A 27080-nucleotide genomic window follows, 5' to 3' on the forward strand; every position below is an offset into this window, starting at 1 on the left:
AACCCCCTGCAATGCAGGCATATGTAGCTGACCCATATGGGGATCAAACCTGCAACCTTGGCCTTCTCAGCGCCACACTCTAGTCTCGTGGTCCAGGAGGTGGCCCCGCAGTCTGGCTCTTCGCAACTACCAGCTAACTAGGTTTCCTTGCTTTATTGGGGAGGCCACGCTGTGACCCTGGTAAAAGGCAAAAGCAGCGCTTGCTCTCTTGCAGACCTGCAGAGTAAGACTGCGGGTCAGCGGGGCTTGAAGGCTGCATCCCTAAACACACCGAGGACTCCAAGAGGGGCCACGCACAAAGGGGTCCGGAGTGGGGTGTCTTATCCAGAAAACCCGATGTTCTCTTGAACACCGCGGAACGTAGGCTGCAATCCTAACCCCACTTACCTTGGAGCAAGCCCCCTTGAATTCAACAGGACTTACTTCTGAGTAGACGTGGCTAGGCTTGCGCTGTTAATTAACTTTGGGGTAAACCTACACAATCCCGGGCTGCACAAATACACCCCCCACCTCGAGAGTACTTACTTAGAAGTAAGCCATGTGGAAAACCAGCGGGGCTTTACTTCCGTGAGAGAGCGCTTACTGAAGCCGCGTTGCGCACCTTTTGCGCCCATTACGGGGTCAGGAGAAAAATCCCGTTGGGCTGAGGCGCTGCCCATCCTTGCCAAGAAGCGCGCGCAACTTCCAGCTGCGATTCTGTGCGAAACCCCACCAAGCGAAACGAAACCCCTTTCGAAACCGTGCCCAGGATGGCGCTAGCCGGCTGCCGGCGCGAGCGAGCGAGCCAGATGCGCCCCCGCGGGGGATGCGCGCCAGGAAAGGCGCCCGAGATCCGCGCCCGCGCCTTCCTCCGGGCGCCAAGCGAGCGCCTCCGCGGCTCACCTTCCCCGCCGCGCGGAGAGGGGAGGCGACCCGCGCAGCCTGGAAACCAGCCCCGGCCCGCGACGCCATTGGCCAAGGCAGCCCCTGAGCGACAGCTGGGGGAGGGAGGGAGGGGGCAGAGGAAAGGGGAGGGGCGCAGGCCGGCACTGATTGGCTGCGGGGGAAAGGGGCTCCGCAACTCTCGGCAAGAAAGTGCTCTTCGGTGGTCCCCTCGGGTCCCGCTGCTGACTGAGATCGGGAAGGGGATCCGCGCAGCAGAGAAGCGTCCCGACCCCGTGGAGCAAGCGGGGGAAGAGCTGCGCAGCAGCCGCAGCCGGGGCAGGAGCTGATGGGGGTCTCGCCCGGGGGAGGGAGTCGCGACCACCTTCGGGCTCCCCCCGTCCTTATTTGCCAACCTCCAGAGCTCGGGGCAAAGAGCAGGCGGCTGATGCCCAGCCGCTCGCAAGGCGCGGGCTTCCTTGCCAGAATGGGCGCAGGCTGGTGCTCCAGAGGCCCCTCGCGGAAGGGGCCCCGGGTGCTGATCCTGGTGGCCTTTGGGCTTCTTCTCCTGCCCGGCCTGGCCAAGGGCAACGAGTATGACTACGTCAGCTTCCAGTCCGACATCAGTGCCTACCAGAGCGGGCGCTTCTACACCAAGCCCCCTCAGTGCGTGGCCATCCCGGCTGACCTCCGCCTGTGCCACAGCGTGGGCTACGACAAGATGGTCTTGCCCAACCTCCTGGACCACGAGACCATGGCGGAGGTGAAGCAGCAAGCCAGCAGCTGGGTGCCTCTGCTCAACAAGAACTGCCACATGGGCACCCAGGTCTTCCTCTGCTCCCTCTTTGCCCCGGTCTGCCTGGACAGGCCCATTTACCCCTGCCGCTGGCTCTGCGAGGCCGTCCGTGACTCCTGTGAGCCCGTCATGCAGTTCTTTGGCTTCTACTGGCCCGAGATGCTCAAGTGCGACCAGTTCCCGCAGGATGACGTGTGCATTGCCATGACCGCCCCAAATGCCACGGAGGCGTCCAAACCTCAAGGTAAGGGTCTGCCATGAGTAGCACCCTTCTCTTTTGGTGATAAGCAGGCAGGCAAAGTTGGGAGAGGTGCCTATGACCACCTTAGGGTCAAGCCAGTCTGTGATGGCCCTGCTGTGAAGCCAGGTGAGATGGTTGCTTCAGGTGGCAGATTAGGGATGGCGGGGTGGGGACACAGGCACTTCAGGCCCGCCTGGGGCATGTTCTCTTGGGAAGGTCTTGTGGATGTTCAGGGAGAGGGTCCTTAGCTTCCACACAGAAGGTCCCAGCCTAATCCCCCTCCTTTTTCTGTTAAGGATCTCTGGTAGTTGGGCTGAGAAAGAACCCTTTATGGTGGAAAGCTTCTTCCAGTTGGAGCAGATCTGGGGCTGGCAATGGGCTGCCCTGAAGATGTTGTTGGACACCAGTTCCCATCATCCTTGATCCTGTAGAGCATCATGTTGGCCCCCCCGGAACAGACGATCCTGGGATAGAGGAACCTGTAGAAGGCAGGCTCCTGTGTGACGTTAAGGAGGACATAAGAGGGAAGGGCTCCAGCTCCACGGCAGAGGCACCTGCCTTGTAGGCAAAGGATCCCAGGTTCAATCCCTGGCATCTAGGTTGGGGTGGGAAAGATCCTGGAGAGCAGCTGCCAATCATGGGAGAAAATTAAAATACATGGATCAGTGGTTTAACATGGTATAATGTGGCTTGCTAAGAGCTGTGGGGGATCAAATCCAAGATTCATCTAGACCAGACTTTGCCAACTTGATAGGCTGCTGACTGGGACTGATGTTGGGTTGGCGAAGGCTGAGGTATCTCAACATCCTGTTTCCCACAGTGGCCAGCCAGATGCTTCTGGGAAACCCACCAATAATAAAGAACCCTCTCCTCCCCGTTGAGCTTGCTCAATCCCCCTTCCTAAAGTAAAGCCAGCAGGCCTTAGCAGGTTGGGTGGGCAGGTCTATCAAGAGCTGGTACACAGAGGAGGGCATCCTGGTCCAAATCTCGTCTCTGCCATGAGGAATGTAGGGGTGTGACCCTTAAGACATACTGAAGGCAGATCCACACCATACATTTAAAGCATAGAACTTCTCCTATAGAACCCTGGGAACTGTAGTTTAAGGCTGCTGGGGACTGTAGCTCTGTGAGGGGGCAAACTACAGTTCTGAGAATTCTTTGTGGGAAGACATGTGCTTTAAATGTATGGTAAGTACTCAGACTTAAGCAAGCTGCTGTCTTTAATCCCTACATGTTAGGGATGCTAATAATAAGAAGAAGAAGAAGAAGAAGAAGCCACCATGCAGGGTTGTTGTGAAGTTTGCCAGGGTAGTGTGTTTGAAGCACCTGGAGCACTTTGGAACTGCCAAGGAGTGCCTCGTTCTCTTGTGCAAGCCCCTTGGAAAAGGCCTTGATTGCTTCTGCTCAGGCCTCTTCCAATGCAGAGAGAGTGCAGAACTTGCAAAACCATTTGGTTTTTCCTCCTCAAGCTACCTTGATCTGGCCCTGGAGCCAGTGTGGTTGAGCCGTTTGGGGCTTTGCTGTGCGTTCTGTTTTCCCAGTGAAAAGGAACTCGCATTGAAATAAAAACAGCTGCATCAAAACCCAGCACAGTCATGTGATGGCACAGAATAGTGACGAAACATTAACTTGAGTAAGAAAATGCAAGAACAACATCTGCAAGAGGTGTGCCTCTCTAAAAAACCTATCACAAAGGAAGGTTTTAACAGACTTCACAGGTCTGTTCTGAAACCCATCTACAGGAAGCCTAGAGAAGCTCCCTTGGGAGGTTATTCCACTGAGATGGCCCACCTTACCTCAGGTTGTGGTTGGGGAACCTCAGGCCCAGCAGTTGAGCTTGACCCTTTTGTCCTCGCTGTCTGGCCCCTGGACTCTGCCCAGGCCACACCTCCCCTTCCCAGAGTAGCCTTCTCGCTGCTCCAATTCACACCTCTTTGAGTGTTTTTGGCATCCATGGTTCTGGCTTCACTTCACAGGGGATAGAGAGGGAGGTGGGAGTGTGTGTAGAAATGAGACTTCTGTGCAAAAGTGTCAGTCCTTGCTCAGCCCACTTTTGCCTTTGGCCTCAGCCAGCGCTGGCACGGGGTCCCTAGAAAGTTGCTCAGAAGGGAATGTGTCCCTCCAGCTGAAAAAGATTCCTTGCACCTGGATCAGATTACGGGGAACGGACACAAGGCCTTTCCAAGAGCAATGGAGGGAGCAGGCTGGCTCATGAGGACATGGTCAGAGGAGATCAATGTTAGAGTGTGTGCTGAATGCAGAAGGCCTACGGTTCAGGTTCCAGTAGGCCTGGGAAGTTTGCCTCAGAACCAGTTGCTGGCGATCGCGGGGGGTGGGGTGGGGGGTGGGATTTGCATAGGAAATGTTTCCTTCCAATTCATTCCCCACCACTACTCCCATCCCTGGTCAAACGCTGGTTTGACAGAGTTTCTTAAGCGCTTCAATAATACAATAGGACAAAAGAAATAAGTGTGGAGACCGCATGCAATGATGACATTCACCAGCATTTTAGTGCAAATTTCTTGTAATATACAAATTTTATATGCATTTTGGCTCAATGCACACATTTCTGCAAAGCAATTGCCTCAATTCAATTTTTGTATGTTATTTTCACTAGTAAATGCACTCTGCTCTATGCGTGCGAATTTCAAAAGGTGTTTCATGTATTACTTCAGAAAGTACAAATTTGGTATATTTGCCTTTAAATGTGAGCTGAATTGAATTTATCCTCTGTCCCCACAGCTGGCCATTGGCCTTGCTGGCTGGGGCTGGTGAGAGTCCAACAACATCTGGAAGTCTTCATGACTCTCATCCCTGCTGCAGATCGTGGGCATGCATATGTCATAACAGGCATGATATTTGAGGGATATATATGTATGCCTCAAAGAAGCTGCCTGAGTAATCAGGGACATCTTTTGGGTTGATTCACAAAGCAATCCATGTGTGTGAGAGAGGCAGTCTGTGCTAGCCAGCCATGTGCACCTTTCCCTTCCCACTGGACCTCTGGACAGTCAAACTGTTGTGACGGTTCTGATGTTCTCCTGGGATTGGCACAGCAGACGCTGCTCTGCCCCACCAACCTCTCTCTGCTCTCAGCCAACCTCCACCTGCCTGCCTTTGCACTTACATCCAATCCAGGGGTCACCCTACCTGTCTTGGCTCCCATCCCAAACTCAACAATGGAAGCTCTTCCGTGAGGCAAAGAAAGCTTCTCCAACATCTGGTTTCCTACCTGGCCAACCCAATGCCTCTGGGAAGCCTGCCATCGGGACAGGAGGGCAATGGCCGTCTCCAGGTGATGCTTCTTTGCCACTGGTATTCTGAGGCACCCTTTCTGGAGGTAAGGTGGCCATTATCACAAGGGGCCTTTTGTAGCCTGGCTATCATGAACAGCAAAATCCATGGCTTAGCAACTCTATGCTGTGTGAGGAATTGCTTCCTCTCTTGTCCATCCTAAATCTCCCCAACATTCGGCTACACTGGGTGACCAAACACACTGTATTCTAGTCTCGTGAAAAAGGCCTACCCATTTTCTCCACCGCAGTCATAATTTTATACATGCTCCCTACTCGTCTTTTTCTCTGAACTAAAAAATCACCAAATGTTGTAAGCTTTCCTTGCAGGGTAATGACAGGGAATTTGTGGCCCTCCAGATGTTGGACTCCAAATCCCACCACCCGCAGCCAGCATGGACAACAGTCAGGGATGATGGGAATCATAGTCCAACAACAACTGGAGAGCTGAAAGTTTCTTGTCCCTGTTTTAGGAGTTGCGCCAACCCTCCTAATCATTTTGGTGCTAGTGGAATCTTTATCTATTTATTAAATTTATATCTTGCTCTACTTGCCAAAGGATCCCAGGGTAGCTGATATATTCTTCATTGCTGTTGATTTAGGGAAAAGAAAGCATCCCATGAGCTTTTTCAATCTTGCACAGTTTCCTGGGAGGGAGTCCCATTTCACTCAATGGATCTTACCTCTGAGTAAATGTGGAGAAGGCTGGGCTACTTTCTCAGATAATAATAATAATAATAATAATAATAATAATAATAATAATAATAATATTTTATTTGTATCTCCCCGGCCAAGGCCAGGCTCAGAGCAGCTAACATCATAAGAAGAACATAATATGCATAAAAATAGACATCAATTCATTAAAATACATCTTAAAATTAATTCAGACAAGTTAAAATCTGGGCAGGTGGCAATTATCAGGGTGGAATTGAGAGTGGTTAATAATTGCCAGGACCAACTGTTTCCACTGATCATACAAGGACCTGTGAGTGGGTTGGGGGCCTCCTTTGGGCTTGTTTTATACAAAGGAAAGTAAGTCAAACTGCATCCTGCCCAAAGTCCTGGCGGAACAGCTCCATCTTGTAGACCCTGCGGAAAGATGTCAAATCCCGCAGGGCCCTGGTCTGTTGTGGGAGAGCATTCCACCAGGCCGGGGCCACGGCCGAAAAGTCCCTGGCTCAAGTCAAGGCCAGTCTAATTTCCCTGGGGCCCGGGATCTTCAAGGTGTTGTTATTAGCAGACCGTAATGCCTCCATGGGGCATACTTGTATGGGGTCTTCTATGGGGCATACCTAGGACCCTCGTACCTACGGGACCGCCTCTCCTGGTATGCCCCACAGAGAAACTTACGATCTTCAAATAAAAACATCTTGAAGGTCCCAGGCCACAGAGAAGTTAGGCTGGCCTCAACTAGATCCAGGGCTTTTTCGGCTGTGGCTCCGATCTGGTGGAACACTCTGTCACAAGAGACCAGGGCCCTGCGGGACTTGACATCTTTCCGCAGGGCCTGCAAGGCAGAGCTGTTCCACCAGGCCTTTGGACAGGGCACAGCCTGACTCCCTCCCTCGGCAATCTTCGCGGAGCTCTGGCCCAATGGTTGCCAGTGGCTTGAATTAATTAATTTTATAATGAATGATTTTAGAATGTTGTTTATGCTGTACTTTTGTACTGTTTTATTGTTGTTAGCCGCCCTGAGCCCGGCTTCGGCTGGGGAGGGTGGGATATAAATAAAATTTATTATTATTATTATTATTATTATTATACCGAAGAGGCGGTCCCATAGGTACGAGAGTCCTAGGCCACATAGGGCTTTAAAGGTTAAAACCAGCACCTTAAACCTGACCCTGTACTCCACCAGGAGCCAGCGCAGCTGGTAAAGCACTGGATGAATGTGGTCCCATGGCAAGGAGCCTGTAAGGAGCCTCGCTGCGGCATTCTGCATCCGCTGGAGTTTCTGGGTCAGTTTCAAGGGCAGCCCCGTGTACAGTGAGTTACAATAATCAAGTCTGGAGGTGACTGTCCCTTGATCACAGTGGCGAGGTCAGGGCGAGAGAGGTCAGGGAGCAACTGCTTAGCTTGGCGGAGATGAAAAAATGCCACCTTTGTTATAGCTGTAACCTGCGCCTCCATAGAAAGCGAGGCGTCGAAGATTATACCCAAACTCTAGACAGAAGGCGCTGGCACTGATTGTGCCCCTGCAAGGGATGGGAGTTCGCCCCCCAACCCTATATCGTCCCGACCCAGCCAAAGGACCCCTGTCTTTGAAGGATTTAACTTCAACCGGCTCCCACATAGCTATCCAGCCACAGCTTCCAGACATTTGATCAGTGTGTCTCGGGCCGAGTCAGGATGGCCGTCCATCAACAGATAAAGCTGGGTGTCATCAGCATACTGATGGCAGCCCAACCCAAAACTCCGGACAAGCTGGGCGAGGGGGCGCATAAAGATGTTGAAAAGCATAAGGGAGAGAATTGCGCCCCGCGGTACTCCACACACCAAGGAGTAGCGCGACGCTAGCTCCCCCCCCCCACAGCACCACCCTCTGTCCCCGACCAGAAAGAAACAAGCACAGCCATTATAGGACTGTGCCCTGAATCCCCACATCGGCGAGGCGGTGGTCTAAAGGTTCGTGATCGACCATGTCAAAGGCTGCTGGCAGATCTAAGAGAATTAACAGCCCCGACCCGCCTCGTTCCAGCTGCCTACGGAAATCGTCTGTTAGGGCGACCAGAGCCATCTCGGTCCCATGACCAGAGTGGAAGCTGGACTGAAGCTATAGTGCGTGGCCTCACTTCGTTGGCTTTTGAAACGGGTGTTTCTCATTTTTCTGATATTAAGTTTTGTTCTCCACATTTTTACAATGATTAGCAATTCTTTTTGTAAAAAGCTGTCTTGAAATTTTATAATAAAAAAAATCCTTCCAGTAGCACCTTTAAGACCAACTAAGTTAGTTCTTGGTATGAGCTTTCGTGTGCAAGCACACTTCTTCAGATACACTGAAACAGAAGTTGCCAGATCCTTCTATATAGTGAGAAGGTGGGGAGGGGTATTACTCAGAAGGGTGGTGGGAATGGGAGATTGGCAGATAGCTGAGATGAGCCTGCTGACGACTCTTAACGACTGTAATAGGTCTTACAGGAAAAGGCAAGGGGTGAGAAGGTGAGAAATGGCTTAGTCATGTATAATGGGATAAGAATCCAATGTCTTTGTTCAAACCAGGTCTCTCCATGGTTTTAAGTTTGGTAATGAGTTGCAATTCAGCAGCTTCTCTTTCCAGTCTATTTCTGAAATTCCTTTGTAGTAAAACAGCTACTTTGAGATCTTGTATAGAATGTCCTGGGAGATTGAAGTGTTCTCCTACTGGTTTCTCTGTTTTGTGATTCTTGATGTCAGATTTATGTCCATTTATTCTTTGGCGTAAGGTTTGGCCTGTTTGTCCAATATAGAGAGCTGAAGGACACTGTTGGCAGTGGGTTAGGAGTTGTTTAAGATTGGGTGGCTGTCTGTAGGCAATGAAAGGTCTTCCTCCCAGAGCTTGAGAAAGAGAACTGTCATTGTCCAGGAGAGGTTGTAGATCTCTGATGATGCGTTGTACTGTTTTAACTTGGGAGCTGTATGTGATGACTAGAGGTGTTCTGTTATTTTCTTTTTTGGGTCTGAAAATAACAGAACAACTCCTAACCCACAATAATACTACAACCAGACTTAACACGGACACTGGCACCAGAGCCTGCAATAAACCCAGATGCCAACTTTGCTGCCACATACACCCGGACAACACCATTACTGGCCCCAACAACATCACACATACCATCTCGGGACTATTCAATTGCTCATCATCTAACATTGTGTATGGCATCAAATGCCAACAGTGTCCTTCAGCTCTCTATATTGGACAAACAGGCCAAACCTTACGCCAAAGAATAAATGGACATAAATCTGACATCAAGAATCACAAAACAGAGAAACCAGTAGGAGAACACTTCAATCTCCCAGGACATTCTATACAAGATCTCAAAGTAGCTGTTTTACTACAAAGGAATTTCAGAAATAGACTGGAAAGAGAAGCTGCTGAATTGCAACTCATTACCAAACTTAAAACCATGGGGAGACCTGGTTTGAACAAAGACATTGGATTCTTATCCCATTATACATGACTAAGCCATTTCTCACCTTCTCACCCCTTGCCTTTTCCTGTAAGACCTATTACAGTCGTTAAGAGTCGTCAGCAGGCTCATCTCAGCTATCTGCCAATCTCCCATTCCCACCACCCTTCTGAGTAATACCCCTCCCCACCTTCTCACTATATAGAAGGATCTGGCAACTTCTGTTTCAGTGTATCTGAAGAAGTGTGCTTGCACACGAAAGCTCATACCAAGAACTAACTTAGTTGGTCTTAAAGGTGCTACTGGAAGGATTTTTTTTATTTTGACTATGGCAGACCAACACGGCTACCTATCTGTAACTTGAAATTTTATCAACATCTTAGTGCAAATTTCTCCCAATATAGACACTTCTGAAAGGAATTTCCTCTAATAGACAGTGGTACCTCGGGTTAAGTACTTAATTCGTTCTGGAGGTCCGTTCTTAACCTGAAACTGTTCTTAACCTGAAGCACCACTTTAGCTAATGGGACCTCCTGCTGCTGCCGTGCCGCCGGAGCACGATTTCTGTTCTCATCCTGAAGCAAAGTTCTTAACCTGAAACACTATTTCTGGGTTAGCAGAGTCTGTAACCTGAAGCGTATGTAACCTGAAGCGTATGTAACCCGAGGTACCACTGTAATGTGCTTTTGTATGTTATTTTCATCAACATATACATTTAGATGGACACTTTACCCTATTATATGCTTTTTTTTGTAAATGTTACATAGCGATAGAACTGCCATTTTAAAGGAGGGCTTGTACTTCAGTTTGCATATTATTATGCCCTTCAACATGTCCAGGCCAAAAACTGGGACATGCATCTCCCAGGCAAGTCACATGACCAACACGAGAGTGCGGCCCCCAAAATACACTTTTTCCCGGGGGGGTGCTCTCCCATGAGAGCATGGTGCTCAGAAACATGCATTTTGTGGTGCTGTACGACAAAAGCACTTTTGGGGGGCAAGGTTGTGGTGTCCAAAATGGCTGCCATACTCTCACGTGAGAAAATGGGGTATCCCGGTTTTCCCAAGACAGTTGAAGGGTATGCATTATTTTGGAAAGTGTGAATTCAGTAAGTTTGCCTTTAAATGTGAACTGAAATGAATTTATTCTCTGTCCCTGGTTGGCCTGTGAGTGTCCTGGCTCTCACTCTCAGACAAAGTACATGGACTCCTGGCTAGAGAATCCCCAAAAGCTTTATTCCAAAAGTTAGGACACCATTTAAACACAGACCAAGATACAGAACCTGAAGCAGGACTTTAAGATATACATGACTGGGCACAAGCTAGGATGTGTCCACACCTGACAGCCCCCTTTGGTCCCATTTTGAAGAGCAAGGCTAAGGTGGGTTTGGAGCGCAAGGGTTCTTTGGGAGGTCCATCCTACATGGTCTGTTGTACCTCTTGGATCTCGCAGAATAGCTGGGATTTTGTGTTTCCTGGCAGCGGAAATTTATCAGCCTTGGATTGGCTTATGCTTGCAGAGTGTCCCGCCCTTCCCCAGTCCAGACATCACCCGCCTTTTGTTGCTCCTCTCCTTCTCCTCAGCTGTCAGCTGAGCCTGGGTGCCCCTCTTCCATTCTGGCCCGAGGTGGGTGCAAACTGTGTGGAGTGGTATGACCTATACAGAGAGGGGGTGGTCTGGGAAAAGTTGTGAGGGATGTGTACGGAGGCCTAGAGGGCTGTATTAAGTCCCTGGAGCTGAGATTCCCCACCGCTGTTCTAACACATTTAAAAGTATTGTAATACAGTGGTACCTCTAGATACGAACGGGATCCGTTCCGGAGCCCTGTTCGCATCTAGAGGTAAACGTATCTAGCGATGGCACATCTGCGGACGCGCGCGTCGCTTTTCGCTGCTTCTGCGCATGCGAGTGACATCATTTTGAGCATCTGCACATGCGCAAGCGGTGAAACCCGGAAGTAACGCCCTCCGTTACTTCCAGGTTGCTGCAGAGCACAACTCGAACGTGCTCATCTTGAAGCAAATTTAACCCGAGGTATGACTGTATATCAAACCCACAAAGGTGACTTGTGTTTGTGTAAGTTTCTTGGTGTTCCTCCAGATGGTGTTTCCTGCTTGGCAGGGGGTTGGACTCAATGGCCCTTGTGGTCTCTTCTAGCTCTATGATTCTATGATTCTAAGATCCTATATAGACATTCAAAATCATTTCCAGTTTTTCCTCTATTAACGCCTGAGAAGTGGGATTTGTCCCTGCCTCTGAAATGCTGACTTGCCTGAATTCCTTTTGCTTTAGGCACGGCGATGGCAAAGCCTGCAGACCTGCTGGATGCACTGGGTGGGAGCTGCCGATTAGTAGAGCGTTGCACATTCCTCTCCCTCGCCCTGGAGTAAGGTTTTGCTTTGAGCAGCACTGTGCTGCGCAAAGGGTCAGAGGAGGGATGCTGCTGCTGCAAAGAGATGGGAAGAAAACCTTATGAAACACAGGCTTAGCTGGGCAAGTCCAAGAACATCTCTACACTGCAGCTTTGGATTGGCTTCATATTATGCATTCACTTGTTATTACATTTATGTTTCTCCAAAGAGGTCAGGGTGCTCTACATGTTTTTTTCTGCCATTTTATCCTCACAACAACTCTGTGAGACAGACTAGGCTGACAGATACTGGCTGGCCCAAGATCACACAGTGAGCTTTGTGTGATTTTTGAACCTAATTTATTTCCCTTCCCCTCATTCTCCTCACTGAAAAAAGCAGGGCCAAAAAATTCTGCCATCAGCTCGCCTTCTGGTGGCAAATCCCTTGTGTGCTGTGTGAAAAGTGATTTCTCCAGTCTGTCCTGAATCTCCCACCATTCAGCTTCAATGGATGACCCCAAGTTTTGGTACGGCGAGCAATATCCACTTCCGGCACACCTTGTATTAATAGTTACAACTGTTGCCTCCCACCCCAGTCTCCGCTGGGGGCCAGATTCCAGGGATTCCTTACCAAGGGTTTGTGTTTCCTTTTGGAAATAAGGCACAGCGGAGACTGAGGTGCCTTTATGCGATATGGTTCATTGACACATCTATACCACCTGAGCCCGTGATGGAGTTCAGAGTATTAACCCCCCCGCCAAGGGTCTTGTATCTCCCACAGCCGTAGCCTTGAATTCAAACAGACAGCAGAGATGGCTTTGCCTCTCTCTCCACTTGCTGCTTTACCTCTAGGTCACATCACTTTCAACTCTAACACTCTAAACTCAGGCTTGGTCCTCCCAACCATCTCTGAGTTGACAATTACCATTTTTCTGTTTCTCATTTCCCCCCTAGCCTTCCATTCTCTACATTTCCACGTTTGGTAATTTATTTTAATTTTTTAAGTCCTCCTGAAAATTCATCAGCATTTTATAGTGCTAATTTGTTATAATATGCTCATTTTTGTATGCAATTTTGCCTTATAGTCACATTTCCTCGAATATGATGCCTTTTTGTATGTTATTTCTACCAATTATGCCTTTCTTTTCCACCGTCTTCTGTACCCATTCCTTGGTTGGAGAAATGCATTGCAAATTTCAGATAAATTTGAATGGCTGCATTTTGCTTTTGTAAAGTGCCAGTCACATAGATTAGTTTTCAAATGTGAATTGAAACAAATTCCTCCCCCATCCCTGTCTGTAACTGTTCTTTTGTGAAGAGACTGTGAATCCTCTGTTGGGGACCATCAGCTCAGTCTTCACTTGGCTGAGGTCCATGGTAGAGAAACAAAATGGAATCTGATTTCATTTGTTGCATAGACACCTGCAAACCTACACACACAGAGGGATTCAGGTATGGCTGCGTTCTGGGAACTTCTGTCATCCTAGCTGGAGTTTTCTTTGGATACATATTGCTCTGGAAATCATGTAGCTCTCCTCCACATTTTTCATGGCTGACTTCAGGGCCTGTGTAGACATCTTAGGAGAAATGAGTGAAGAGGCAAGTGAAATGTGAAGGGGGGGGGGGAGAGAAGAGAAAGCAATTCCATTGTAAAGATAATGACAGGGAATAACAAGACAGGTTCAGCTTTGGAGGCTCTGATTGCTGATACTGACAGTCTGTTTAGATGGGAAAGGGCTCTCTGGTTTTAGGTCTGAAGCCCATTAAGCAAAGGTCTCGGTCAGGGCTTTTGCTTCTCATAGGAACATAAGATGTGCCTGCAGAATCAGGCCAATGGCCCCTTTAGTCTAGCATCCTGTTCTCACAGGGGCCAACCAGATGCCCATGGGAAACCTGCAAGCAGGACTTGAGTGCAAGAGCACAAGCCCCTCCTGTGGTTTCCAGCAACTGACATTCAGAAGCATCACAGCCTCCAACCAGAGAGGCAGAATATAGCCATCATGCTTTCTCCAGGTTTGCCAATGAGCCTGAAAAAAATTCTGGCTGTGCTGAAGGAGCACACCCAGCATTGACCCCTCCAGGGGTCAGGTAGTCTAAATCTCCTAGCACCTGGGACCTTCTGCATTCAAAGCTGATGCTCCACCACAGAACCCTCTAGCATCCCAGGGGCAGCACTGCGGCCCTTATAGTGGTAGTCTCCCCAAATAATTATTTTGCTCTTCATGCTAATCCTCTGCTGTCCCCTTTCTTGGCAGGCACTGCAGTATGTCCTCCTTGCGACAATGAGATGAAGTCAGACGCCATCCTGGAGCACCTGTGTGCGAGTGAATTTGGTAAGGAGATCCTCCTTTTTCTGAGCTAAACTGCCCTAGGCCAGGGATGGAGGACACTTGTATTCTCAGGAACCAGAACAACCCAACCCTCCTCTTCCAGCTCAAAAATGACGGCGGCATTGGCTTACAGGAAGGGGCTTCTCACCTATGGAATGGGTGGGCTGGGCTAGTAGGAAGTAATCCATAGTTTGGTGTGGAAGATTTTGCAGTCTTTGATGGCTCCCTCCCTGCCTGCTACATTTGGAACTACCAGCACTTGGAAACAGTGGGGTGGAGGGCAGACAGTTACCTGACTTCCCAGCAGGTGAGTCAATGCTGCAGGGGAGAAGTGGCAAGGTCAGTGAGGTGTCAAGACAGTAGTTGACCTAATCCGCCCCCCCCCCGGTGGTGTGTTTCCACTGCTCTCATCTTCTTATGATGCAGAGGCCATAGACAGTGCCTTGAGTTACATGCTGGAATAAAAGCAGTCTGTAAGCACTATATCTGTATGGCGGGCTGTGGCAGGGAGTATCCAGCCAGGATGCCCCTGGAGCCAAGACCGGCTCTGGTATTTGGCTAGCACAAGTTCAGTTCAAACGAGTGACATTTATGCCTTTTTGGCAAAGCTTAATTTTCCAGGAAGGAAATGAAAGGCCTATTGAAGAAGGTGGGCATTCCTCTGGGATTGGTGCTTGGGTGTGCCACGTTTTGTCAAAGCAGGGAGTGGAACTCTCTTTTTAACAAATTCTTGACTCTCCAGGGCAGCTGCTTTGCCAAATCTTTCCAAGTCCAGAGTGGTTATTGGGAACATTTTTATACCAGGAAAATAATATCAACAGCCACTCCTGAGTCCTGGCTTGGCCAGGGCATTCCTGGTTCAGCCTGGATGGCAAAACAGATGTGGAGGCGAACATCCAACTTTTTGTTCAAAATGGCAGCCCAGCTTCCAACATCTGAGTGCAGGCTAGGATAGAAGCACACATTTGCAAATATTCAAAATTCAAGTCATTGGGAGTTGTAGTCCAAAACATCTGAAGTGCAACAGGTCGGGGAGGGATGTTATAAATATTGTCCCCTCACTGATAGTTTGCTGCAGTATGAATAATAAAGTCTTGGTGCAGAAACAAGGAGATTCAATGTGGCCAGTGCTTTTGTGAACTCAAGTCCTCTTCATCAGATGCATGAAAAGTTATCCCCAGTTGTGAAGTATATCTCTCTCCAAGCCCCTCAGGGCAGCACCTTCAGTGGATTCCTTTATCCTAGGGATTGCCAAGATGGTTCCCTCTAGTTGCTGGCACTGGTGGCTGGTGCCCATTGGGACTGATAGAGCAGAAGACAAGCAGAAATTGGGATGTCGCCTGAGGAGAGGAGGTATGGCTTGGGGAGAGTCCCAAGGGCCAAGGAGAGAGGACTGGAGGGCCACATGGCTCCCAGGCCGGAGGTCATTCCCCCCACCCCGTGCGCAAGGTGGTAGTTTTCTAATTGGGATCATTGAGACATAAGGAAATATATACATGGGAAAGTGAGAACCAGAGAGACTAAAAGAAATACTTAGTCAAGTTCATCAGTAGAGAAAATATATATTCCAGATTCCTCACTTCCACTAAAAAATGTTTGTCAAGGTTGACTCCTTTGTAAACATTCTGATCCTTAGCCAAATTCCTCATCCTGACCATGCAGGTTCCTATTTCCTGGGGCACAGACTGAAGGCACGTGAGGCAAGAGCCTTGCTGAAACTAAGCAGGTCCAGGTCTGTTCCGTTCCTGGATGGGAGATTGCTGGGGCTCCCTTGGGTCTATTGCACTGATCTCCATGGAAGGAAGAATGGTGGGGTATACACAAAAGTAAAATGGTTAACATTTCAGAGGTGATGCTGGAGGTTCTTGCCATTCCAAGTTTGTCGTATGAGATGTTGGCTTTTAAGTGGTACATGCTAGACTAAGAACCCATTGATGCAGCCGTAGTCTCACATAATGGTGGCCAGAAGAAGTAGATCATCCCATCCCATCCCATCCCATCCTATTTATTATACTAATACCTCACCTTTCCTTCAAGGAGCCTCCTTCTCCTCACAGCAACCAGGCCATGAGAGTGAATGTCTGGCTCAAGGGCACCCAGTGAGCTTTAGGGCTGAGTGGAGATTGGAGTGCTTGACATGTGAACCACGGCACCACACAGGCTGGACCTTGGAAACCTTGTTCTTCCCAACTTTCCAGTTGGCTGGAAGCAATGCTTGTTCACCTCCAGTGACAAGGCCAATATCCACTTACAAGCCTGTCTGTCATTGTGGAAGAGCTTTAGCTCTCTTGGAAAAAGGTTAGAGCTTTGTAAATCTCTTAACTCAGAGCCTGGGTCACCAACATGGCTCCAGTGGGTGCACCCCAGGGTGCCATTTCTCTGCCCTTCCACCACTGAAATCAGGCTTGAAAGAAGCACTGTCTTATAGCTGTTGTTGGAGAGGTGAGTTTAGCTGGGACGTCTGTGTGGTGCCAACAAGTTTTCTCGGTTTGCAAATGTGCCCATGAGTAGCCCCAAAATGCTGGCAATCCTTGGCCTGGAGTCTGGCTTCTAGTTGTAGAATAAGGATGCTGCAAATATCTATCTGTGTGTTTTCCTGTCCCCGATTTGAAAGTGTTGGAGGTCTTTGGCACAGGATGTGCTTTTTGGGAGAAAAGCAACAATTCTTGTGATGAGTTCCCTCGGCCAGTGGGAACTGAGAGGAAACCCCCCCCCCCACTTCTGAGTAACTAAGTACAGGCAGCAACTGTTTTAGGTGTGTCTGTTGACACACGGGTCCTTTTGGACCAGAAAGAGGCTGAGCAGGGGCGGAATGAGGAACGGGGTGGGCTGTGCTTTTATACATTCCACTGATGCGTGCAAGGTCTGGAAATGGAGCCCCTGCACAAAATGGCTGCTGTCTGTATGTGAAGAGAGGAGCAAGAAGGGACCAGGACACTTGGGGCTATTGTAGGTCCCCAGTACTTGCATCCTAAAGAGACCATGACGCCCAGGAACCACTATCTTTGAATGCTCTCCTCTCCATGTGTGCTTGCTGTACTTGGGGCTTAAGAAGTCTTTACGATCATTGGAACAAGGCTGAGCTGTCACTGGTGGGCAGAGCTCCTGCTCCAGAAATACAAGTCTTTAAACAGGGCAATAAGATTCCTGCAGAAGGTTGCTGCAGCCGCAGTTTAAAACCTTGCTCAAGCAATGAGATGAGCAATGACAAGGAGAAGAATCTTCTCAGTGGTGGCTCTGTGATTGATTTCTGAGGATTTCCCAAGGCTCACAACGCACTTACTTAAAGAAGGGCTAAAATAAATCCCTGAATATTGCTGTGACTGGTTCCCTGGCTTTGCTGAACTAGTTTTGTTGAGTTCTTCAAGTGTTGTTGGGTTTTGTTTCTTTTTTAAGGTGCATTTATTGTACAGCAGTTGCTAGGGAGCCCAAGTGGGGAGAGTGTTGCTGCTGGGTTCAGATTCTGCCACCAGGAGAAGAGATGCTGGATCAGAGGCATCCAGCAGCCAGGTTCTTCACACAGTATAAAGCAGAAGTATAAGAGGTAGGGATGGCCAGCCCCTTGAATGGCTTTAAAAAGAGACGATAAACATTCATGATGGATTCATCAATGGCTACTAGTGTCAGGATGCTGTCAGCGGCTCCCGGCTGGTTGCCCAGGAAAGTATAAAGACAAGGAAAAGTTTCTTAAGTCCTTTTTTATTTCAGTCTTTACAGAGAGAGGCTATAGAACCCAGCCTCTTGGATAGTGGCGTTGTCCCAAGTGAATCTCTCCCACTTCCTCATTCGTCATCTTCATCACCTCCTCTACAGGTGTTGCCATGTCTTTGAACTCTTTGCTCTCCTACTTTGAAGGCTTGCCGGGTTTTGGGAGATGGAGGGTCTGGAATACTTTCCAATGACAATGTGTCAGCAGGGTGATGCTCTGGCTCTCCCATGATTTCCCAACTTTCCCCCTCATCTGCCTCTGAGCTGCGACCTCCTGCAGACCCCTGTATATTGTCTTGCTCTTCCTCCTCCCTGGAAGGGTCAGGCGGGGAGGCGGTCTCCACCATTCCTCCTCCTTTGCCCAGCCCCTGACACCTAGTCATGCTGTTTGTGCATGACTTCCTGCTAGAGGCAGCATGAATGAGAGAGTGCTGCTGCTCTCCTGTCCCGGTCGGCTACTGTGCTAAACAGGAAGATGCTGGACAAGTGGGGCCTTTGACCTGATCCAGAACAGCCCTTCCAATGTTCTATGGATTTTCTTGAACCCATAGCTCTGGGTAACCAACCTCAGACCTTGAGATTTCATGGCTCAAGTCTTTGATTCCTTGCCAACATCTTGTCATCCTCCCCTTTAAGTGTGCGCTGAGGAGGCTAAATGTGCAAACCAAGCTCCCTTTGCTCCAAGCCAGGGTGGTGGGGACAGCCCTGCCAGCATCCACCAGTGAAGAGCGCCCTCTTCTGCCAGCTGAATGCAAGTGTTTTGGACTAGGACTCCCACCAACCCCAGCTGGAGGGGGTTGTAGTCCAAAACATCTAGAGGGCACCTGGTTGGGGAAAGCTTTTCTAGAGACTAGACATAAGTCTGACTGGGAGTGGGGGCGGGCGGGCAGGGGAAGCGCATTTGCAAGGAGGAATTGGTGCTCTCCTCCCAAAGCTACAGTGTCCAGAACTTGCCATGAAGAGGGATGGACTGTTAAACCACTCTGGGAACTGTAGCTCAGTGTGTATATGGGGGGGGGGATGAGGGCCTCCTAACAACTCTCAGCATCCTGAACAAACTGCAGCTCCCAGAAGTTTTTGAGGGGGGAAAGCCGTGGCTGGTTAAGGTGTGATTATATCACTTTTGTTGTGTGGCACACATGTGTCCAAAGCCAGGAGCCAGAACCAAAGTGGTGAGTGGGGCTGAGAGAACAAACCAAGACAAAGCCTTGGGAGGCCAGCACCTTGGGAAGATGCAAGGATACAGGTGCACCTCAGGAGTCAGCTGGGGAAGGAAGCCCTCTCAGTCTCCTTCCCACTCTGGATCGGCAGAGAGAGGGCTTTTCCACACCTCCATTTGCCCCCAGGGAAACCCAATCTTCAATGCTGGGTTGGAACAAACAGCAACTGGGTTTTCCACAGACTGCTGCTTGGTCTGGTTTAGCACTAAAGAGCGGGTTTTCTGGGGGAAAGCGGCAGGGCAAATGCGGAACCACACTGCAAAGGTGGGGCCAAGTCCAGAGCCAGTCCAGCGCCTGAAGGCCCTTCCCTGAGAGTCTGCCCCCTGCAGTTCAGTAGCTTGCCACCTGGGGCAGCACTTCACAGATCCCGAGAAAGGGCTTTCATATCACTTATTTCCAAATCCTTTTTTTAAAAAATTGCTGGAGATGGCACAGATTTTATTTATTTAAATTTATCTCCCATACTTCTGCCCAAAGGAACCCAGGGTGGCAAACACTGGTGTGATAAAAAGTGATGCAAATAAAAATAAAATAAATGCATATTCAAGAAGATATGAAACAGGCACATGCTCTGCTTTTTAAGAACAATAAGGAGAGCCCTGCTGGATTGCTCCTGGAACCTTCTTCATGCAAAAAGAAAAAAAGAAAAAGGTGCTTTATCATGGAATTGTGAAGTGGGAAGGGACCCTAAGGGTCACTTAGTCCAACCCCCTGCAATGCAGAGGGCCATAGCTCAGTAGTAGAGCACCTGCTCTCCATGCAGAAGGTCCCAGTTTCCACCCACAGCATCTCTAGGTCAGGCTGGGAGAGACTCCTGGCTGAAAACTCCAGAGAGTTGCTGCCAGTCAGTGTAGACAATGCTGAGCTAGCTGGAGCCACCTTCGGTCTCTGTCTAAGGCAGCTTCCAATGTTCCCACATTTATGATTTTTCTCGCTTTAAAACCCCCAAACAAAAAAACTTGGGGGAGGGTCAATTTGAGATGGCCTCATGGCTCGAGGGGTGTAACCCCCCCCACCTGGTTGCAGCCCTGATCCAAGTCACTCCTTACTGAAGCTGCTATTACACCTGAGGAAGCCTTAGGGAGGAAATGGTGCCTGTGTGTTTTCCCCTCTGGGGCTAATAGAAGTGTCAGAGAAATTTTCCGTGGGAGAATCAATGTGGGGGATCCAGGTTAGTCCCCCCTCCCCCAGTGCTGCTGCATGAACCAGATAACCCCCCCCCCCGGCTGTTTCTCGAGAAATGTCCCATATCATGTCTTGTTTGGCCCAAAGGCAATGTTTTAGAACAGCTGCTTTGAATGCCATGGTCGGGAGAGCAGCTCCTCTAGAGTAGTCCTGCTGCAGTGGGATGACTTTAGGATGAGCAGCCAGGGGTGTTTGCAACCAAATTATGAGTCCCTTTGCTTGGCAGAGTCTGCTGCTGCTGCTTTTCCAGTCTTCCGTTCCTAATTGCACTTGGCTCAGGCCTCTTCCAGACAGGGCTGTTAGGAATTATTTGGCAATTATGCGTATTGTTTTTCTTTTGATAGCTTCTATTGATTTTTGGAAGGGGGAATCAAAAGACCCCTGCCAAGTCAGGCCTCAGTCAACGGACTTTCCTCCCTTAGCTGTTGGCCGGGAGTCATATCTTGCCTCAGGCACACCAACCTGACTACAACTCTGGAAAAGCGTTTTGAATTGATTTACAGCACCTAAATGTGGCTAGTTTGTAATCCTGGGATTATGTTACCAGATCCACCCTTGTAAAGTATAGGCAGCTCACCTGCAGGTTGTGTAGATAGAGGCAGGGGAGAATTTTGATTTAGGTAGCATTTAAAGGTGAACCTACCTAACACACACATTATGGAACCATGCAAGAACCAAAACACAGCCGTCCTTCGCAGTTCACACTTTTCAAAATCCCGCAATGCAGTTCTCCAGCCAGGTAATGTGAGCTAAAAGACACATGCCTGCTTAAAAATTCATATATTTGTAAGGATGACATACAAAATGCATTCTTTTAGGGGAAATTGCATAGATACATGTGCATCTTAGAAGAAAATCACACTGGAATGCTGGTGAATTTTTATGAGAACTTTAAAAAAATAATGATCCCAAGCTGTGGCAATGTGGAGCATTGAGCTTAAGATTGGAAAAAAATGAGAAAATGAGGGAAACAGAAATTGACAGATTTACCCAACGTTACTAGAAACATTAATAATAATAACAATAATTTGAATACATTACCTGCTCTTCATTACCAGCAGGCCCTGGGGCAGGTTACAACAATGTAAAATTCACAATTAAGAGCAGTTAAAACATATTACATTCACAATATGGTGGGCTCTGAAAGCGCACAGCTTCAGTGTTGCAGGCCAGGGTCAAGAAAGGTTTCTTCTGCGCAGAGCTGCCTAGCAGATGCAGCTGTGTGAGGAGGGGAGTCCACCCCTTGGGGGCTGCCACAGAGAAGGCCCAGTCCCAGGACACCCTTGCTTCTGCTCAGAGTGCAGACATAGGTGCAGGCTCACTTCATCCCCACTGCCTCTCAAATGCCAAAAAAAGATTATTTGGAAGTGTGGCACCACCTTATAGCAAATGGCAAATAGTGGGCCTCTGAGTGTGAGACAGAGAAAGGAAAATAGAATGGACAAGGAGAAGGTATTAAACATATACCAATGAAACCCTCAGCACCTGTCAACTTGCAGATTGCCAAGAAAGGGACATGAAGAATACTATCTCCCAGGACAGGCTCCACATTTGGAAAGCGCTTGGAGAAGCCTGGCTAGCTCTTCGGAAGGAAAGCGTTCCCTAGTGGGTGTCTTATCAGGCAAAACCATATGCCTGGCACTTAACACAAACCCTAATCTAGTCAGACTCAAAATTCTCATGAATTTCCACCAAGGTAAACACTGTTAACTGGCAGGTAACAGTTTCTGGGGAGAAAGCCAGGTCTATACAATGAAAGCTTGCATTGTTATGATATGTGAATTGAGGGGGGGGGGTGTTCAGTTTGTCTTACACACACACACACACACACACACACACACTCTCACACACACTTTGGAATATGACCCCAGCAGGGGGAGGAGATGGGCTTGGCATCCTCTGAACCCTTCCATTTGAGCTCTGCCTTCCACCAAGGTTTGCACTGGCTGGTGCCCTGGGTGTTTGTTGATTGTCCAGAGGCATCTTCCAGACTAAATGTTGCAGTGCCTTTGCCTTGTCTCGAGTGGAGAAGGGCAAGCAGGACATTTCCAGGACAACTAAGTCCTTAGTATGGATGTTGCAGGCCCTGGAAACTACATGCCCCAGGCTTCCTGGTGCCTATAATACTCTGGGCACCAGGGAGGAGGTGCAGTGACTCAGGCTGCTGATCTAATAAAGACTCAAGGGGAAACGGCAGCCAAGCAGTGCAAGCAGAAGATGTTTGTTTGCCAAGTCAGCTAATCATAGAACCATAGAAGTGTAAAGCTGGAAGAACTCTGAGCACTGGCACCAACTCCTGGGGGCCTGGGCATCCCAATTCCTTCATCCAAGTCATTTATAAAGATGTTGAACATCAACAGGCCCAGGACAAAGCCCTGCAGCACCCCACTTGTCACTTTTCCCCAGGATGACGAGGAACCATTAATGAGTACTCTTTGGGTTCGGTCAGTCAACCACCTAACAGTTATCTTGTTCAACCTACATTTTACCAGCTTCTTCGCGATAATATTGTGGGGGACCTTGTCAAAAGCCTTACTGAAACCAAGATACACTCCATCCACAACTTTCCCCCAATTCACTAGTCTGCCCTTGTGTATTCAGTGTGGACACAGACTGAGGGTCCTTGCTGCTCTGGGCTCTGTGGTGCTGGACTGCGCAACTCATGGGAAGAAATGAAAGGAGATATTCTGCGGCAGCTCATCTGTCAGAACCAGCTTGAGATATTTTGTTCTAGTGGCAAAAAAACTACTAAATTGACATGATAAGGTCCCTGCAGGGGTGGTGCTGGGGGCCCTGTTTGTTTCAATGGGGGTTGTATTTCATTTGCCTGTTATTCTGCTGCCACAAGCAGTGCCCCAGGTCTGCCACCTTCATCTTTTCTGCATCTTGGTTCTCCTTCAGAATATCAAGAAACCTACTAAACACTTTCTCACATGTTCAGTCCATTTCTACAACTTTCAGAATTCACTCCTTCTGCTTTTACCTCAGAAGGTCGGTAGTTTGAATCTGCGTGATGGGGTGAGCTCCCGTTGCTCTATCCCTGCTCCTGCCAACCTAGCAGTTTGAAATCACGCCAGTGCAAGTAGATAAATAGGTACCACTGCGACGGAAGGTAAACGGCATTTCCATGCGCTCTGGTTTCCGTCGCAGTGCCCCATTGTGCCAGAAGCGGTTTAGTCCTGCTGGCCACATGACCCAGAAAGCTGTCTGTGGACAAACGCCGGCTCCCTCGGCCTGAAAGCGAGATGAGCACCATAGCCCAATAGTCACCTTTGACTGGACTTAACGGTCCAGGGCGTCATTTACCATTACCTATTATCCTACTTTTTCATTTTGATGCTACCCTATTAGCTGCAAGTCATTCTCGAAGTACAGTGGTGCCTCGCAAGACGAAATTAATCCGTTCCGCGAGTCTCTTCTTGCGGTTTTTTCGTCTTGCGAAGCACGGCTATTAGCGGCTTAGCGGCTATTAGCGGCTTAGCGGCTATTAACGGCTTAGCGGCTTTAAGAAAAAGGAAACAAACTCGCAAGAACTCGCAAGATGTTTCGTCTTGCGAAGCAAGCCCATAGGGAAATTCGTCTTGCGGAAATGACTCATTTCCTGCTTGGCAGGGGGTTGGACTCGATGGCCCTTGTGGTCTCTTCCAACTCTATGATTCTATGATTCAAAAAACGCAAAACCCTTTCGTCTAGCGAGTTTTTCGTCTTGCGAGGCATTCGTCTTGCGGGGCACCACTGTACTTCTTCACACAACACATAGTTAAATTGTGGAACTCATCCCACAAGATGTAATGATAATGATTGCCAACTTGGACAGCTTTAAAAGCAGATTAGACATCTATATGGCTACACGCAGTTGCTGGGTTTCACAAGAGTGCAACTGCACTCATGTCATTAAGAAGGCAGGGAGAAAGAGAGGACGGGAGAGGGAGATGCTGACGGAAAGTGTATCTCTCTGTCCACTTTTCTGCTTGGAAGCTTCCCACAGGCATCTATCTGCTTGGTCACTGTCAGAAGAGAAGGTTGGACTTGATGGACCTTTGGCCTGATCCAGCAGCGCTCTTCTTATGTCCTTATGCAGTGTTTTTTCCCCTAAAAAAATGTTTAGGGGTACTCTCATTTTGACTCAAGAAAATCACCATTTTATAGTTCAAATTGGGAAAAATAAATACAGTAAATGGACAAAAGTACAGTGGTACCTCAGGTTAAGTACTTAATTCGTTCCAGGGGTCCGTACTTAACCTGAAACTGTTCTTAACCTGAAGCACCACTTTAGCTAATGGGGCTTCCTGCTGCCACTGCGCCCCCAGAGCACGATTTCTGTTCTCATCCTGAAGCAAAGTTCTTAACCTGAAGCACTATTTCTGGGTTAGCGGAGTCTGTAACCTGAAGCGTACGTAACCTGAAGCGTATGTAACCTGAGGTACCACTGTACAAAGATTCACTAAATGTTTAGTGGTATGCATACCCCTGTATCCACCCAGAAAAAAGCACTGTCCTTATGAAATGCAGTGGAAACTAAAATTAAATCAATACCCCGTTTTGTTTTCTTACCCCTCTGACTGGCGGGTCGTTGCCTAAAGCCTTCTTGTTTTACAGATCTAATGGATGTCTTGGCAGCTTTCCTTCTCTCGAGATGGAAGAGTGAAGTGGGCTTTCTTGTTTCCTCCCCTTGATGCCTCCACCCCACAGTCTTTTGAGAGGAAAGGGATTCCAATGAAAGGAGCCCATTTCTTGGTGGTAGCTGGGGGATGGGCAGATCAGCCTATTTCTGGTTTTGTTTTGTTTTAAATTAAAGATTCATTTTTCAAATATAAGACAAGGAAAGGGGGGGGGAGATAAAAACATTGCCAGCCATCATATTAACAATATGGATGAATCAAATCAAATATTTAAAGTTACGGCTAATGACCAGCATCAAAGAAGCAAAACAAGAGGCCCATAGCACATATTTTACAGATGTGTATAATAGCAATAAATAAAAGTAGCAGAACATGAAATAAAATGGACACCAGCTTTTAAAAAGTGATAGTCATGGTACAAACTGGGAAAAGGAAAAAAATATTAGAAGGGTTTTGCTTGCTGTAGCTCAGTGCTTGGCTCCTCCAAGAGCGATAGATGCATTTTGAACTGAGAACAGTAAAAGGTCGTAAAATTCATCCGATGATCATTTGCAGATTTAATAAATCTGATTGATAAAGATTTTGCATAGATTTCACTAAAAAGAGCAAAGCAGGAGGACATGGGCCGCTTGGGCCCATGGCAGGGGATCATGTCCAGAACGGCTTCAGGCACACCAGTGTGAATGCTCTGAGATGAGTGCAGAAAGTTCGCTGCTCTGTTGGACTGGAGGGCTCCGTCAGTTATAGTAGGGTAGGAGGTTGCACCCAGATTGTGTTAGTTCAAGGGTTCCCAAACTTTTTCAGGTCACGGTCCCCTTGGTTCCATAAACTCATCCCTAGTGCCCCCTACCCTACCCTGTAAAGAACATTATTCAGAGTAGCAGTTTGCACAACCCACCAAGGGAGAAAATAATACATTTAAATTTAAAATCATAACCATTAATTGCACATTTATTCAGAATCCAGTGAAAACTATTTAGTTTCATTCATTCATTCATTCATTCAACAAACAGAATTGATGAACTTGATCCAGTTATACCAGCTTTTCAAAGTCTGATGGTCATTTGCGCCTCCAGCACCTGCCAGCTGCCCCCTTGACTCTTAGCCCCCCCAGGTAATCCCACCCTTCCCAGGGGTGGTACCACCAACTTTGGGAACCATGGTGTTAGATCATTCCTAATTTAAATGTACAGATGAGTTTAGGCAGTTCATTTGTCCAAACAGGAATCTAAACCAGAGAGAATTTTAAGCCATGCGTTCAAAGGGGTCAGCCTGTTTCTGACCCATGTCAGTTTTGCATGTGTTCATTTGTATGTCTGCTGCATCACACTTTTGCAATAACCTGCAATTTCAATTTATGTCAGAAAGCTACATAAGGGGGCAAACAATAGCCCAGTGAGGACTGCACATGCTCAGAGGCCATGGGATGCTTACTGACTTTGGGGGAGAAAAAAATGGAAAATGGGAGGATGTGTGTAAAGTGGATGCTGGGATGCTAAACAGCAACAAGTCAATCTTGTCTGACCACATTTGCAGAAAACTCCACCCTGCAATGTTTTGCTGTAGAGCTGGCAAGCCACTGTGGTGGGCGATGTTTGCCTATGCACCAAGGTAAGCTCTTGGCTGTTCCTGGCAGGGGCTTTGTGATGTTTGTCTGGCTTATGGTCATCCCCAACCAGAAATTTCCAAGTGTGTGGTAAAGCACAATCCTGTGCTGCAGTGGCTGGTGTGCCCTGACAAATGAATACATGAATTCATTCCCCTGTGAGCCCCAAACTACCCACTTAGAATCATAGAATCATAGAGTTGGAAGAGACCACAAGGGCCATCGAGTCCAACCCCCTGCCAAGCAGGAAACACCATCAGAGCACTCCTGACATATGGTTGTCAAGCCTCTGCTTAAAGACCTCCAAAGAAGGAGACTCCACCACACTCCTTGGCAGCAAATTCCACTGTCCAACAGCTCTCACTGTCAGGAAGTTCTTCCTAATGTTTAGGTGGAATCTTCTTTCTTGTAGTTTGGATCCATTGCTCCATGTCCGCTTCTCTGGAGCAGCAGAAAACAACCTTTCTCCCTCCTCTATGTGACATCCTTTTATATATTTGAACATGGCTATCATATCACTCTTAACCTCCTCTTCTCCAGGCTAAACATGCCCAGCTCCCTTAGCTGTTCCTCATAAGGCATCGTTTCCAGGCCTTTGACCATTTTGGTTGCCCTCCTCTGGACACGTTCCAGTTTGTCAGTGTCCTTCTTGAACTGTGGTGCCCAGAACTGGACACAGTACTCCAGGAGAGGTCTGACCAGAGCAGAATACAGTGGCACTATTACTTCCCTTGATCTAAATGCTATACTCCTATTGAT

General features: G+C 48.3%; 1 protein-coding gene across 1 annotated transcript in view; it reads left to right on the forward strand.

The window, feature by feature from the left end:
- Positions 1–1049: 1049 nt before the first annotated feature.
- SFRP1 (secreted frizzled related protein 1) overlaps positions 1050–27080 on the forward strand; it is a 49044-nt gene continuing 23013 nt past the window's right edge. The window contains exons 1-2 of the mRNA XM_081016465.1: positions 1050–1901; positions 13906–13983. Of these exons, the coding sequence (XP_080872591.1) occupies positions 1211–1901; positions 13906–13983 (769 nt within the window). The 5' untranslated portion in view covers positions 1050–1210. The remainder of the gene's footprint in view (positions 1902–13905; positions 13984–27080) is intronic.

This window comes from Podarcis pityusensis, assembly GCF_964106645.2.
Source record: "Podarcis pityusensis genome assembly, chromosome: 8".
NCBI lineage: Eukaryota > Metazoa > Chordata > Lepidosauria > Squamata > Lacertidae > Podarcis > Podarcis pityusensis.